Source organism: Mastacembelus armatus, chromosome 12, assembly GCF_900324485.2.
Source record: "Mastacembelus armatus chromosome 12, fMasArm1.2, whole genome shotgun sequence".
In the NCBI taxonomy this organism is placed as follows: domain Eukaryota; kingdom Metazoa; phylum Chordata; class Actinopteri; order Synbranchiformes; family Mastacembelidae; genus Mastacembelus; species Mastacembelus armatus.
The window spans coordinates 9,565,161-9,578,926 of record NC_046644.1 but is presented as its reverse complement, the minus strand read 5'-3'; the positions used below and the strand labels follow the sequence as shown (position 1 = coordinate 9,578,926).

At 39.7% G+C, this 13,766-nt stretch overlaps 1 protein-coding gene across 1 annotated transcript in view; it reads left to right on the top strand.

The window, feature by feature from the left end:
* Window positions 1–270: 270 nt before the first annotated feature.
* The window catches only part of mmp17a (matrix metallopeptidase 17a), a 61,304-nt gene continuing 47,808 nt past the window's right edge, over window positions 271–13,766 (top strand). Inside the window, exon 1 of the mRNA XM_026297769.1 lies at window positions 271–541. Within this exon, the coding sequence (XP_026153554.1) occupies window positions 407–541 (135 nt within the window). The 5' untranslated portion in view covers window positions 271–406. The remainder of the gene's footprint in view (window positions 542–13,766) is intronic.

The window sequence follows — 13,766 nt, the reverse complement described above, 5'->3', positions numbered from 1 at the left end:
CTTTGGCGAGCTTGAGGCTGATGTGCTCGCGACACCACCGCACGCAGCTGCTTCATTTTCCAGAGCTGGAGACTCGGCGGCCGAGAGGGAAGCTCGTGCTTCTTGCGTCCAGGGATTACTTCTGATGGCCCTGACAGAAACCCGCAGTTTGTCTCTGATTATGACCACTTCTCTGTGAGTTAGAAGTGCAGTTTTGCGGGAAATAAACTGCTCTTATGTTCCTAAATGTTTTTTGTTTTTTTTTTAACCCGCACCGGTTTTAATGTGTTTTATGTGTTTGCGCTCAACAGTGAGGTAGACTTCTTCGGGCACATTTTACCGGAGCGTCGGTGTGTGATTTATCCCGTGGATGCTGCTGTCGGAGTCGGTGTCTGAGCCCTGCAGGACCAGCCTGTCATAGGGCATCATGACTTCTCTGGGTCTTCGCAAGTGGAGGAGGAATATTTCTCCGGAGATGCTGCTGTTGGTGCCCATGTTTTGGTTTTTACCTCTGACTGGAGCGGCTCCTTCTCTGACTACCGAGCAGCTGGACATGGGGGTGGTAAGTTTTCTGCTTTTTTTACTTAAAGGGATTGGAAGTTTTTGTACCTGCTAGCACCGGTGTTTTTTCCCCTGTGATACCATATTGTACTGTGGGGGATTAGGGTGGCAGGTATTCCCCCTGTGTCCTACTTGGGCTACTCTTGGACGTCCAGGAAGGAGCAAGTGTTGTCTTCTCCAAATACTTGCTCTGAATTTTAACACGGCTCTGCAGTCCGATGCATGAGGCAGAGTGGCATATTGCACAAAGCGAAAAAATCAAAACGCACACAGAGCAGAAAGCAGCTCATTCAGAAAAGGTAGGGGACGTGGGGATTTGCCTTGCATTATATAGACCTCTTCCACAGGATCCCGAGTGTACATTTCCTGTGGTAGTAAGAGGAATGGAGACTAAATGCAGGAGATGTAATAGGTTATTTTATCAGGGCTTTTCTCAGCCTCGTTAACTTCATGCACTTGTTTAAAAGAGAGGATCATGGATTGTGGTCTTTGGCGGAGCGTCACATTTAACTAAACAGATTCACTAAAACTGGCAACTTCACCATCTAAAGGATGCAGATTAATCAGTCATATAAAAGAACATCCCAGTACATCTGCTTAACACTGAATGAATGGTGTGTTTTGCATGATGAATGAATGAAACCTTCAGAGAGTTGTCTGTCATAATCATCACAGACGAGCATCGTAGTCACAAAGTCAAATGTGGTTGAAGGAGTAAGACACCTTGGAAAACCAAGAGTTGTAAATTATCTGCTGTGTGTAAACTTGTACTGTGTAGATGTGTATATTACCTTTCATCTGGAGATATAGTCAGTGCATTGTCTATGTTTTACATATTTATTTGGCGTTTCCATTGGAGAAGTTTTTGCCTTGTAAAAGCTGATTATTGCTTTTGTAATGGTATCCCTGTTGATGCTGCATTTTTCTCTAATATTACTCCTCAGGGTAGCATCAGTGTTTGTTGCTGTTCATCCCAATTTCCTTCTCTCTGCTTTGCTTTCTTTCAGCGCTAAACTGATCTTTCTGAAACGTGCACTTGAGTGTTCGGTTTTTCTTAACAAATACTAGAAGAAGAGTATTAAAATGATCTGTTGTGTCCTACCACCTTGACACACTGGCTTCTTTCTTTTTTTTTTTGGCACATATCTTACACAGCAGACACTTAATCTAAGCTTAAACTGCTTATGGGTGAGAAAAGCAGGATTTGTACATACTTTGTATTTGTTTACCTGAATTTGTACCGAAGGTGTATAATCTAAGATATAGTTTTTAGAAGAAAATGGCACACACAATAAGCCCAGTAATCTTACGGTATCCACATTTTCTATTAGTGTGAAATACGCAGACAATGCCGAGGTGGATGTCAACAATCCTTACATCAGGACATGGTCTGTTGTTATGAATCAATTTTTGTTTTGCTTTGCTTTGGTTTTTCAAAAGGTCAGTTTGGCAGGGTTTTCATCAGGACCTGTACAAACTCCTTCCTCGCTGTGTAGCTTTGGCCACTGACTACTAAAGTCTTGAAATAGGCTTTTACATTAATAAAATACCCCTCCCACCCCTGGACTTTACCTTCTTGAATTTTTTTTTTTTTTAATTTTCTGGTCATAACATAAAACTTAGCTGCTCCCTCTGAGCAAGAACTGTATTTTTTCCAGGCTCAGACTTGTAACAAACAGGTAATGTCAGTGTCTGCTTGGTTCTGATCAGCCAGTGACCACTACTGGCCACTCATATATATTTTCTTTAATTGCTGATTTTACTAAAGAATATCAAAACACCCTGGTGACCTGTCCAGGGTGTACCCCTGCCTTTCACCCATAGAGAGCTGGGATAGGCTCCAGCAGATCCCTGTGACTCTGGTTAAGGAATAAGCAGGTATAAATAATGGATGGATGGATGAAATATCAAACCACCAGTCTATTTTATAAAACAGCTATAAAATCACATGAATGTGTTTCAGGTGGCGCATCATCCTTGGCAAAGTTGATGCGTTTTACTGTTTGTATAAAGTTTTAAGCAGCATGTCTTACTCAGAGTTTTTATTGGATTTTTTTTTTGTATATTTGGGTGGACAGTGACTCAGAAAACATTGCAGTATCAGGAAAAACTGGAGTAACAACAGCGATTCTTCCATTTACCATGGCAGGCAAAATAATGTTCAAGCTCTGCTGCATTGCTGTATAGAGGTATATGATACACACAGTCCAAAGTGGTATTGCAGCCTGTGTGCAGCTTGTAGTGTGAGGGCCATTATTCTTGTACTGAACCTTGTTCCACTTTATGTGCTGGTAAATGCAAAGCAACACTGCCAGTCTAGTGATGGATACAAACCTGAAAATGTCCTCATTTATTCTATGGACCTGAATTAAACATACCACTGTGTGGAGGTCACACACTTTATACAGTAAAAGTTACCACTTCCATCTTGTTTTCTCCAAGTGAGCCCTTTCAAACAGTAAGTTCTCGCTTTGGCTGTTAATCTGGCAGGCAAGTCGGAACACAACCTGACTTTTTAATGTAAAAATACTGCATCTAGCCTAAGTAATTTTCTAAAAGCTCCTGTGTGCAGGCTCTCTGAATCTTTGTGCCAAACCCCCACCACTACCTCCCACAGATATTGGGAGTTTGTAGCTTGTGAGTCAGCCATAGTAACATCTTCCAGTATCATCTTGAAGCTCAGATGCAAGAGAACTAGTAAGCCCGAAGCATGTTCATATATTGATTGACAGCTGTGAGCTTCTGCTCCTGAGTTTGGTGTTCTCCAATTGGATAGAAGGGCTACATTAATATTGAAAAACCTCCATGGAAACCTCTCAAACCACTATCAAAATAAATTCCACTTTTCTGCTTTGTCTTGGTATTTTCAGAATGTTCCTGTCAATATTTCAGCAACAATAATCTTTCAGAGTTTCTAGTGACATGATTGTGCAGCATACACCATTAACCCTAATGTAGCCATTGGTCACTGATGACAAGATGTCTAGGTAGCATTACCCATCACCACAGTATTTCTCACTGTGTTCAGGCATTAAAAAAACAGAACATCTGAAAAGTAGTGATCTGTACTCTTAAAGTCCTTATATTGGAACTTTCTGTGCCTAGAAACCACAAAAACATGAAAATGTCTTTTACCAGTTCTTATGAGTAGGAATGGGGAATGATCTTTGCACTGTGCCTGAAGGCCCAGGACATGTCTCATATTTTTACTTTTTTGGGGTGCCAAGAAATCGCAGAAATATAGACAGTTTTTTCTTTTCTCAAGGGAAGGCACAGAAATAAGTTCTCTTTGAAGAAGCTCCCGACACTCCAGGGAAACGGTGGCCTCCAGTCTGCTCTTCAGGCGCTTCAAATGACTCACTCTAGAGATCAGGGGTGGTAGATAGGAAAAACCAAGTTCATTGTCATAACTGTTTCACTAAAATAAGTGATCACACTGTATGCTGAAAAGCACTGTTAGAAGAGAGTGCTGGTAAAAGAGAGCTCTCTGGAGCACCTCTTTGGAAGAGACTACACCCGATGAAGGGGGAAAAGGTCATTTAAATATGCACCGTTCACACTCAAGGTGCCGTTTTCTTTCTGTATTCATTGTAAAACAGAGATTCAGTCACTGATAGTGAATTTATCCAGACAATATAATCTATAGCTCCTAGTTCACCATGAAAGACAGAGCTCCAGTGAAGATTAGTTGGCCAGTGACCGATTTCATGTCACTGGGGAGCCAGAGGACACACCGACAGAATAACTCTGTGCCACTGGAAAGACTGCAAGCTACAGATAGGATCAGATGATTGCATACATCATTCTCTTTCCACTGTGGATATATGTTTGTATGCGTTTGTAGGGGGGTGTTGGCCAGTGTGAGTCAGATCATAACAGCTATTCATTCAAGACTTGAAAAGCGACAACTGCCATAAGCCAGTTCTCTGATCTCCATCACTGCTCCTATCCAGTCACTTCACAACCTATACCTCAGTGAATCTTATGTATGGTGTGTGTCTTCATAACAACCACACAGTCAGTCCTCAAGTAACTGGAGTACACATGCAAGCACAGATCAGAGGTATTCATTTTATGGCTTTGCTGCTCTGGCTTGATATATCACTGCATAGAGCCGATTTGCCATTTCAGCACTTGAGGGAACTGAGTGAGCTTAAACTTAATACGCTCTATGTTTTCTGCTCATCATATTATGGTCCTCGTGAGGAGTATTTCCTCCAATGAAACAGAACAGCTACACCTCCCAAAGGAACAATTCACCTGAACGTGCAGGGCTTCCCTTTTGATAAGCAAAAGTCTGCTGTGCAGATTAGCAGCTGATAAATTGCCTAAATTACTATATATTTTGTCACCTGTAGAATTTAATTCACAAATGAAACATAACCATTATATATATTTGAGAAATGCCCCCAAACCCTTAAGACTATGTGAGTGTTTGTGTGAACCAGGAAGGCCGACCACGCCCTGCCAGTTCATTTCTTGCTCTCATTTTGCTTTTTAGTTTCTCCATGAGAACACCATCTGGCACCAGTTCCTTTGGAACAGTAAGCACTCCCCTTCTGCTCCCATATATCCACAACTCACTGTCTGCTAGAAATTGAAGATGATGAATTCTTATCAGTTCTTGAAACTGCATCCAAGAGCAGCAACAGAAACATTCAGGAATTTAAAAGAAGCACCAGTTTAACAAAGTGAAGTCGACTAGTTTGCAGCAAAAATGTTCATTTTGACATTGATGAGCCCCATCCTTTTTTAGTGGCACCTCAACTTAAAATTCCTCATCTTGTAGTGGCATCACTGATGGATTGCCTTTGGTAATCTTTTTGGGTTATTGTGCATTGTTAAAAAATGCCAAGTTGGTGGAAAGGAAATGTAGATAGTGCTCAAGTAATACAGATTAAGATATTCAAATAAATAGGTCAGTCAATTTAAATGCATCTTGTATTAAGAGAACATTAATGATGGTTCTGAGAGTGTATTTCAGGAATCTTTAGTATGGCATGCAGGATCAAAAATGTTAATTTTAAAAATTCTGTTTTTCATCTGAAAGATACATTAGGAAAAGCATTTAATTTCCAGTCCTGGTTTCTCATTTAAACGGTCTGGCTGCCAGCAGTACCACCACACTCATTAGCTCATTAGTACTGTGTTTGCCTGAAATCTGTGTACATTTCACCAGAATTGTAGTCAGTTCCTTCATTCTCTTAGACTTTCCTCTTCCATTTCCTTACTGCAAGTAACGTAGAAGACTTTTTTCCCTTCCAAAACATCATGGTTCTTGTGATTACACCCAGAGGCCCAAGGATAGAGTGATAGCCAAGTGAGAGTACAGTGGAGGGATAGATGCACTGAAGTAAATAAGATGTATATGCTAAATGAAGAGGTTTCTTTTATGAAGAAGAAGAAATAGGAAATATTTCTTTGATGTGTCAGTCACTTTGAGCATAATCAACAAAGAGATTCTTATCTTTAGATACATGACCTGAAGGATATTAATTAATTGGTTGACTGTTAGGAGCAGATATATAGGAGATGAGGCATGCCAGAAAAAAATCACTGTGGATGCCAGTTTTGATGTAAACTTATTATTACACTCTCAGCCTAGATCATTAGGATACTTTTAGCACTGCTGTCCCACTTCCATCAAGCAGTATGACCTTCTGGCTGTAGATATGCATCGTGGGACTCCTATTCGGGGCAAGGAGATTATTTCAGGAATAATGTCGTCTGAGAGATGATTTGAATGTTGGAGAGAGGACATTTCTTCATAAAGATTGACAGAAAGTGAATATTGCAGCATGTAATATATAGCACATTCTCAGTTTCTCAGGAAGAGGGGAAACCAGTCCTTCAGTCTGCTCCTATCCAGTCTGTCACCTCTGCCTTGTTAAGCGTAAAAGTTCTCCAGAGACTTAAAAGTTTCTGAGACAACTGTCAGCATTACTGAGGAGTTCATGATTTCCTCAGAAACCAATTCAACAAGGGTGTCAAGAGACCTGACACCTCATTGGTTGGTACTGTAGCATGGTGGTGTCAAACTTATGTGTGGCAGTTGCAAGATGTATGCGTGACTCTTTCAGAAAATGACAACACATTGGTTTCCAGATAAAGTTTGACAGCATGAATCCAAAACTTGATTTACTGCAGGCGATTCTCATGTTGAGTCATGAGAAGAATAAAATGCAATTTTTGGCCACATGCTATCAACTTTGACTTGTAAAGCAGTTTCATAGTCCTAGAGAACCACCAGTCAACTTCAGCTTAAGCTTCAACACAAGAAGAGAAACCAGTTGCATGAAGGATATGTACTAAAAATCACCGTATCCCATACATATTCTGGTATTTTTCAAAGTTAAGTGAACATACTTATGACATGTTTCTGTAGACCAAATACGCATGATGTAGCAGAATGGCTTGTGTACATCGATGAGTACACACGTAGCATTATGAACTACATGCTTATTGTTAATTGTATAACACTGAAGTCTATTTTGATATGACTGCATTAAACGTTTAATGACAACATTGCATTTATATGACTTAACCTGAATCATTTTCAGGGGTTAGGCCTTGATGCATATAAACTGCTCAAAATAATTAAGGGCATACTTAAACATCACTGACATCACATCAAATGCCCCACTGCTGGTAGCATGAGGTAGGATCTGCAGCCTAATCAGGTTGCACAGGTACCTGACTGTGCACAGACATTAGTAGAGATGTGTGATTTAAGTGTTCCCTTATTTTTTTCTTTAGCAGTATAATTGATTGAGTATAGATATTTAATGTAGAAAAGGCGGTTTTCAAGCGTTATAAAGCAGCTGTGGACCCCAGATACTGTACATTATTTACTAAATTATAAATATATGCAAACACATGTACCAGCACTGATGCTTTAGGCACATTAAACATTTATTTCATTTCTATGTATCTACTAGTTGATGATCCATTTAAACTGTTCATATTTTAATCACTTTTCTGTTACTTCTGCACATGCTGCCAGTATCTAGTTTGGTCTTGTTGAGAAAATGAACAAACTGTTAGATTGAGGTTGAACCATATATAGCCATGGTTCCTGGACATCTATTCTCATATAAGACCTAGGTTTCTGCCAACAACTCCCTTTGTGCTGCTTCATTGGAATGAGACTCCCACCTGTTTGCACTTCTGCTCTCACCTATGTTGGGTGCACTGCACTCAGCGCTAAAATACCACAGAGATGGGCAAAATGAATTTCCAAGGTCAGGGAAATACCACACTGTTAGAGCACTCTTTGTTCTACTCATTACTCTGTCATAGAAATAGGACCCTCTGAGTGTAAAGCCAAACATATCACTTCTCTGGTGCTGGTTGAGGACTTAACCAATGCAGTTCTGTTAAATCAGTTTCACTGATAGACCAGAGACCCATACAGAGGCTTTTTATATGCAAACAATCGCCTGTAGGCGTGTACATCCATTTATGGCTAACTGTAGGAGTGGAAACCAGGTCTGTGCAAGTGTAGCCAGTTTCCTAAAACAAAACCATGCATATGCATGGCTTCATAAGTTTGAAAAGTATAAATCATGTAAGCAATATATCATGAATTGATATATATGATATGATCATATGATCCTGCTCATCACCCTCTTACTGCCTGTTTCACGACACATAAGATGGCTCACTCTCAGGGTCCTCATGCACAAAACCCAAATGAACTTCATTTGGCTGTTCTACTTTAACCAAACCATTCTGCCCCCTTCTAGTCATATATCAGATTAGGATAGTGGCAAGAAAAGTAAAAGAAAACTGAGGGAGCATGTTATGCATGGTTTAGAATTAGCTTTTGGTACGGTATGGTCTCAAAATATAGAGAACATTTGTCTGTATGTCTGAGCAAAATTAAGAAAGGAGAGAAAGATGGACAGAGAGGTATGGAGTGTTGGGCCACTGTCTGTAAGTAATGCCTGTGGGTTTGGATGCGTTAAGGCATTAAAAAAAAAAAAATTCTACCTTTTTACTGACAGAAGAATCACTGTGTCCCATAGCACAATATGCAACCATATTAATTTGGAGAGTGACTATTACATTAAAGATTGTATCTTGAGGTGCTTATTAGCTCAGCAATTATTCATTGGCTAATTAGGTAGTTTCCATGTTTTTTTTCCCCTCTCTCCTGCCCATGGGAGACAAAAAGAGAAACAAAAAGAATTATTTCTCAGTATGCTTCTCCCTAAGTGACAATGAAACTAATTACATTTCCTCCACAAAAGAACAAGTCATTTAGTGATCAGACTCTTTTTTCCAAATACAGTAAACTCTGCTCGGATAAAGAAGAAATTACATCAGAGTTCAAGATAACGACTGAAGAACAGAAATTGTTTGTGGCAGGCAGCCAACATACACCTATTGCAGAAATATAACAGATTGCTGTTTGACCTTGATCAGTTATTTAAAAAAAAAAAATTGCTACATTGCAAAGACAGCAACACAGGAAGAGGTCTCGATGTGCTGCATATGCTTACTGAATGTGAATGGCAATAGTTGAAGTGTGTTTTAGTTTACAAACCCCAGGAGGCTTGTGCCAATACTGTCAATAGAGGTACACAGTTTTTGACCCAGTGCAAAACATTTTAAAAGAAAAAAAACTTATTCCTGCTCTGTCTCATCAGACAGAATAAAAACATGTTATCGTCTGTAATGACAGTATGTCACATGGAATACATTTGGATATTAGACATATTGACACACAGACTAAAGACTCGAAGCAATAGCCTATAGTTTGAACTCTCCTCGAGATCTTGGGCTGGTCCTCTCTGTTGCATCTTCTTTGCAATAGAAAAGACAGATTCTTCATTGTGATTCTGCTTTGATCAACCTGTGCATCTGTCTGGGAAACTCATCAACCAGAATTCAAAGTACTCAAACACCAGCAGCCAGCTAAACCAGCAACTCACCTCAGTCTGTCCAATTATTGTACTGCACCATAATGAAATCACATTTCTTGTGATAAATACAGTACTTGTCAGTGATTAATATTCTGGTCATTCGTAGTTTTTCTATCCTTACTGATAACACAGAAATCTGATTCAGCTAATGATAAACTCATTCACTAATTCTTTTGTTGTCATTTTAATATAGCCACCCCAAATGTCTGAAACAGTGGACTCAACAGTGCCGGTTTCTCTCTCGCGTTTTTTGACCAAATTCTAATTTAAACCAACTCCAGAGCAGAGTCCACAGCTGCTTCTTTCTAGCTTAGTCCATAATCCATATTGACACATTTTGAATTTTGCAAATTGTAGGGAAGAAAAGGAAGCTGCATAAGCACTATACAGTATGAAAATGGGTCATGGAGAGATCAAATATTTCAACAATACAACATTCACACTACATGTTTCCACCTGGGGCTGGAGGAGTAGCTGATGCTAAGCAGAGACCCTCAAGCAAGTTAAAGTATCATGCACTTTTCTTTTGCTTTTTTTTTTTTTTTTTTGTCTTCACACTGATGGAGAATATGCTGAATTTCTCATGCACATTGCATTGCTGGGTTTTTTATAATGGATGTACATCCTTGTGTTTTAGATTATTATGAAAGTTGTTATATAGTAAGCAAGAGCACTGTATGGAAATGAAAAGTTCTGTGCTGTTTTGTTATGGGCTCACAGTGCCGTGAACTGAAATCAAATCTAGTACTGAATTTTCATGAGTTTAAAAGAAATCTAAACATTTACCACAGGCTGTGAGTGTGTATTGATTTTTATTTTAGTTGCTGGCATTTATTAAAATTGGAGATCTGACAGCCTGTCTGTAGTCCCTGGTTGTCTTGATACTCATAGTAATTAAAATAGGCATAAAACCGAAGGCACTCTCAGTGAGTAGTACTATGTGGTATTCGGCAGAGGAACCTGAGAAGGGCAGTGTCTGCAGCGATGCCGTAGAACCGACAGGACTGACACATTTAAGCATATGTTAGAGAATGTAGGAGCATTGTCTATGAAGAGGATAACCTGCATCTTTGTTGACAGAGGTCTGTCAGAAACAGTTTTTACTGATTTGTCATCTTTTTAAAGTTATGAATCAAAAATTTGTCTGCTGTTGATCACATAGTTACAGTATAGCTATTGTGTCAAACTTATAGATCAAATCAAAGAAAAAAAGGAAAAATAGTCATTCCTTGTTCTTCCTGTGTTTTATTTTTAGTTATTTTTTTTCTCTTTGGAACAACATTAAAAAAACAGATGAAGGTTTGGATTTTAAAGATCTAAGATTAAAGAGAATCTGTAAATGCTTTCTTCAGAGAGGCTGATGGCTACAGTATAATTGCTGAGCATTTCTAATGATCAGCTACTTAAAAAAAGTCATTTTTCATTCATTTAGTTATTTTAAGGACATCTATCCTGCATTTCTGTGCTCACTAGAAGCTCTAGTCTGTATCAGAGTGGGGTCGTTGAAGTTTATTGCCATTTCTAATGCATTTTAGTGCATGTGCAGATTTACTCCACCGTTGTGCAGAAGCAACCAGATACTCTAGATAACTAAGCAACTAAAGTTTTTGAAATACTGCTGATGTAAACAGAAACCATATAGCTCAAACTCACTTACCCTTAGACTTCTACGCCTCTGACCTTTATCTAGTGATCTTATCAGATTTTGTCAGCATGATCAAAAACATCCATTATATTTCAGGACTGTAGGGCTTTCTCTCTCATTTATCTTGCATTTCCTGTCTTTGTTCCATGAATACAGGCTCCATCTGAAACTTTACTTTTTTTTGTACATGTCTGCAAGATAAATGACTGTTCAAGTGCTAATATCGTTTGGTTTGTGTTAGCAATGCAGAAGTATAATATTGTTATTCTTATGTGACATTTCTGATTATTATTAGGCTGTGCAGGGCTGTTGATTAATGCTGTCAGTCACAAATACAAGCCAAGGTGCACCTGCCTCTTGCTTTTGATATGAAAATAGTAAACACAGCTTTTCTATGACAGTATTTTGTTTTAAAAGTCCAGGAATGTCAGAATTTAGATTTACTACAAGTCCTGCACAAAGTAACATGTCTATTGGTGCATCTTCTTATTTTTGTTTACTGTGTGCACATATTTTAGAGTCTGTAAATGCTTTGTTTCAGCTGTGCCATTATCATTTTTTTTCCCCAACCACCACACTGTCATGAGTGCAGCACGAGCTCCGCTTGGATTCTCTGCTACCACTGACTAGAATTGCCAAGTTTCACACTTGACTCTGCACCTGCGCTGTGCTCTGCTAGAAAAGCATCTTATTACCATAGAACATCACAGCTCTATCCACAGGAGGTGAGCTGAAAACATACACAGCACCATCCCTCTCACATCCAGCATGGAGAACGATATGCATTTGGAATAAAGGGACTGAAAAATAACAGGCCATGAAATGAATGGGTTCATACACCCACTCACATGGACAAGCTGCCTGTGTCAGTCTAGAGGTGTGGCTTTGTTACAGTACCCAGTTTCATTACCAACCCAGACGCATTGCTTCAGTTTGAACTTTGACCCATTTACAGGCTACAGCTGTGTCAAATTGCACAGTAAGCAAACTCCTTCCGCACCTCAGTTTGCCCAATTCAGCTCTCTATTTTTCAATCATGAAGTTAGACTTTCTTACAGTAAGGTATGAACTCACTACTGCACGTTCCAAGGTCTGGCTGTGGATGAATCAGCTGATCCATGCTGGGCTGTCGTTTTTGTGCAGTGATTTTATTGCTGTAGGTCCAGTACATCTCCTTTCAGCATCTCTTCCCTAATGAAACGGCACATATCTAGACAGCTCCTATCTTTCTGCAGGTGCAGAGCACACTTGCGTGCACACACACACACACACACACACACACACACACACACACACACATACATATATCACCATCAACATCAACATCTCACCTCTTCTTCCCTTCCTGTACTCATCTTTTTCCAGATAACCCTTCAGTAGTGTCGCAATAACTGCTCATCACCAAGTGGCGTGCGTTGTACTTTTCACAGCTAGGAGCCGTGGGGGTTTCTAAATAAAATCCTGACTTCTTTGTTGTTCTCGTTTGATGACCTTTTCTGGGTGGGAAGCTACACCATATCAGGTGATGAAGTTTTTGAGTGCTCGAGGGTGAAACAGCTTGTGCATGAAAATGAACCAGCTAAAGTTTGAAGCCTTGTGGGGATGAGAAGTTTGTTTGACAAATAAGGAGGTGTTTCGCTTTTGTTGTCAGACACAGTAGCATGCCTGATCTCACAGACAGAGAGCATGCAGAATGATAGGTGGCATTCATAGTGACTAGAGTTCAGGCAAAAAATAAAACCAATTCATTTAACTCTAGTCCAACATTTTCAAAATTCAGGTAGATAACTGTGGCATGTTCTGCGACGCATCAAGCACTTTGTTTCTAATGGGACTTCAGAAAGTAGATGCTGACACCAAGTTTGAAAATTAATATTACGAATGCATGCTTTCTGGTGCAGTTATCATTTGACACAAGGGGAAGGAAAATTCAACACTGGAAGAGGTCTGGGTATTGTGGCAGGCTGGGTGTTTAAGATCAGATGTCACCTGTTAGTGTGTGTTGTCATGTACTGGCCCCATAGCTTAAACCCCCAGGCCTATAAATTACATGCAAGAGCCATAAATATAGTCCTACAGCTTGTTTGAACTTTGAGCCGACAGAGATACCGTCTCTTATAACTTCACATATGCACTATACAGTATAAGTCAATAGGCCAACAGACAAAATGAAAGTGAAAAGACACATGTCTGTCTTGATTCAACATATTTATTTTTAAGGACCCACCCAAAACTTTGCACATACTGAAATCCAATGACAGAATCTCCCTTTCAGACACATACGTAAAATTAATATTATTCCTGGCAGAGGGTTGCGTAGTTGACAGAGCAGATCTGTCACACGATCAAGTGTGTATGTTTGTGTGTGTATGCATACATTCTTTATTGTGGCATATGGGATGGATGCCACAGCAGGGACACTGGACAGGCGTTACTCAATCCCTGTGTTCGTGCGTTTTGGCTGAGTGCCATGGCACATTACCGCCCACATAGAGGGGAACTTCAAAGAAGGTCTGGGGGCTTTTTGCCTGAGTGGAGCCACTGAATCTTCTGCCTGTTAAAATAAACTCCAGTTACAGGGGCGAGTCCTAATTGGTTCCAAAAGTTCCATCAGTTTGTTTATCGCTAAACCAAGACTGACTTTTTCTTTTTTT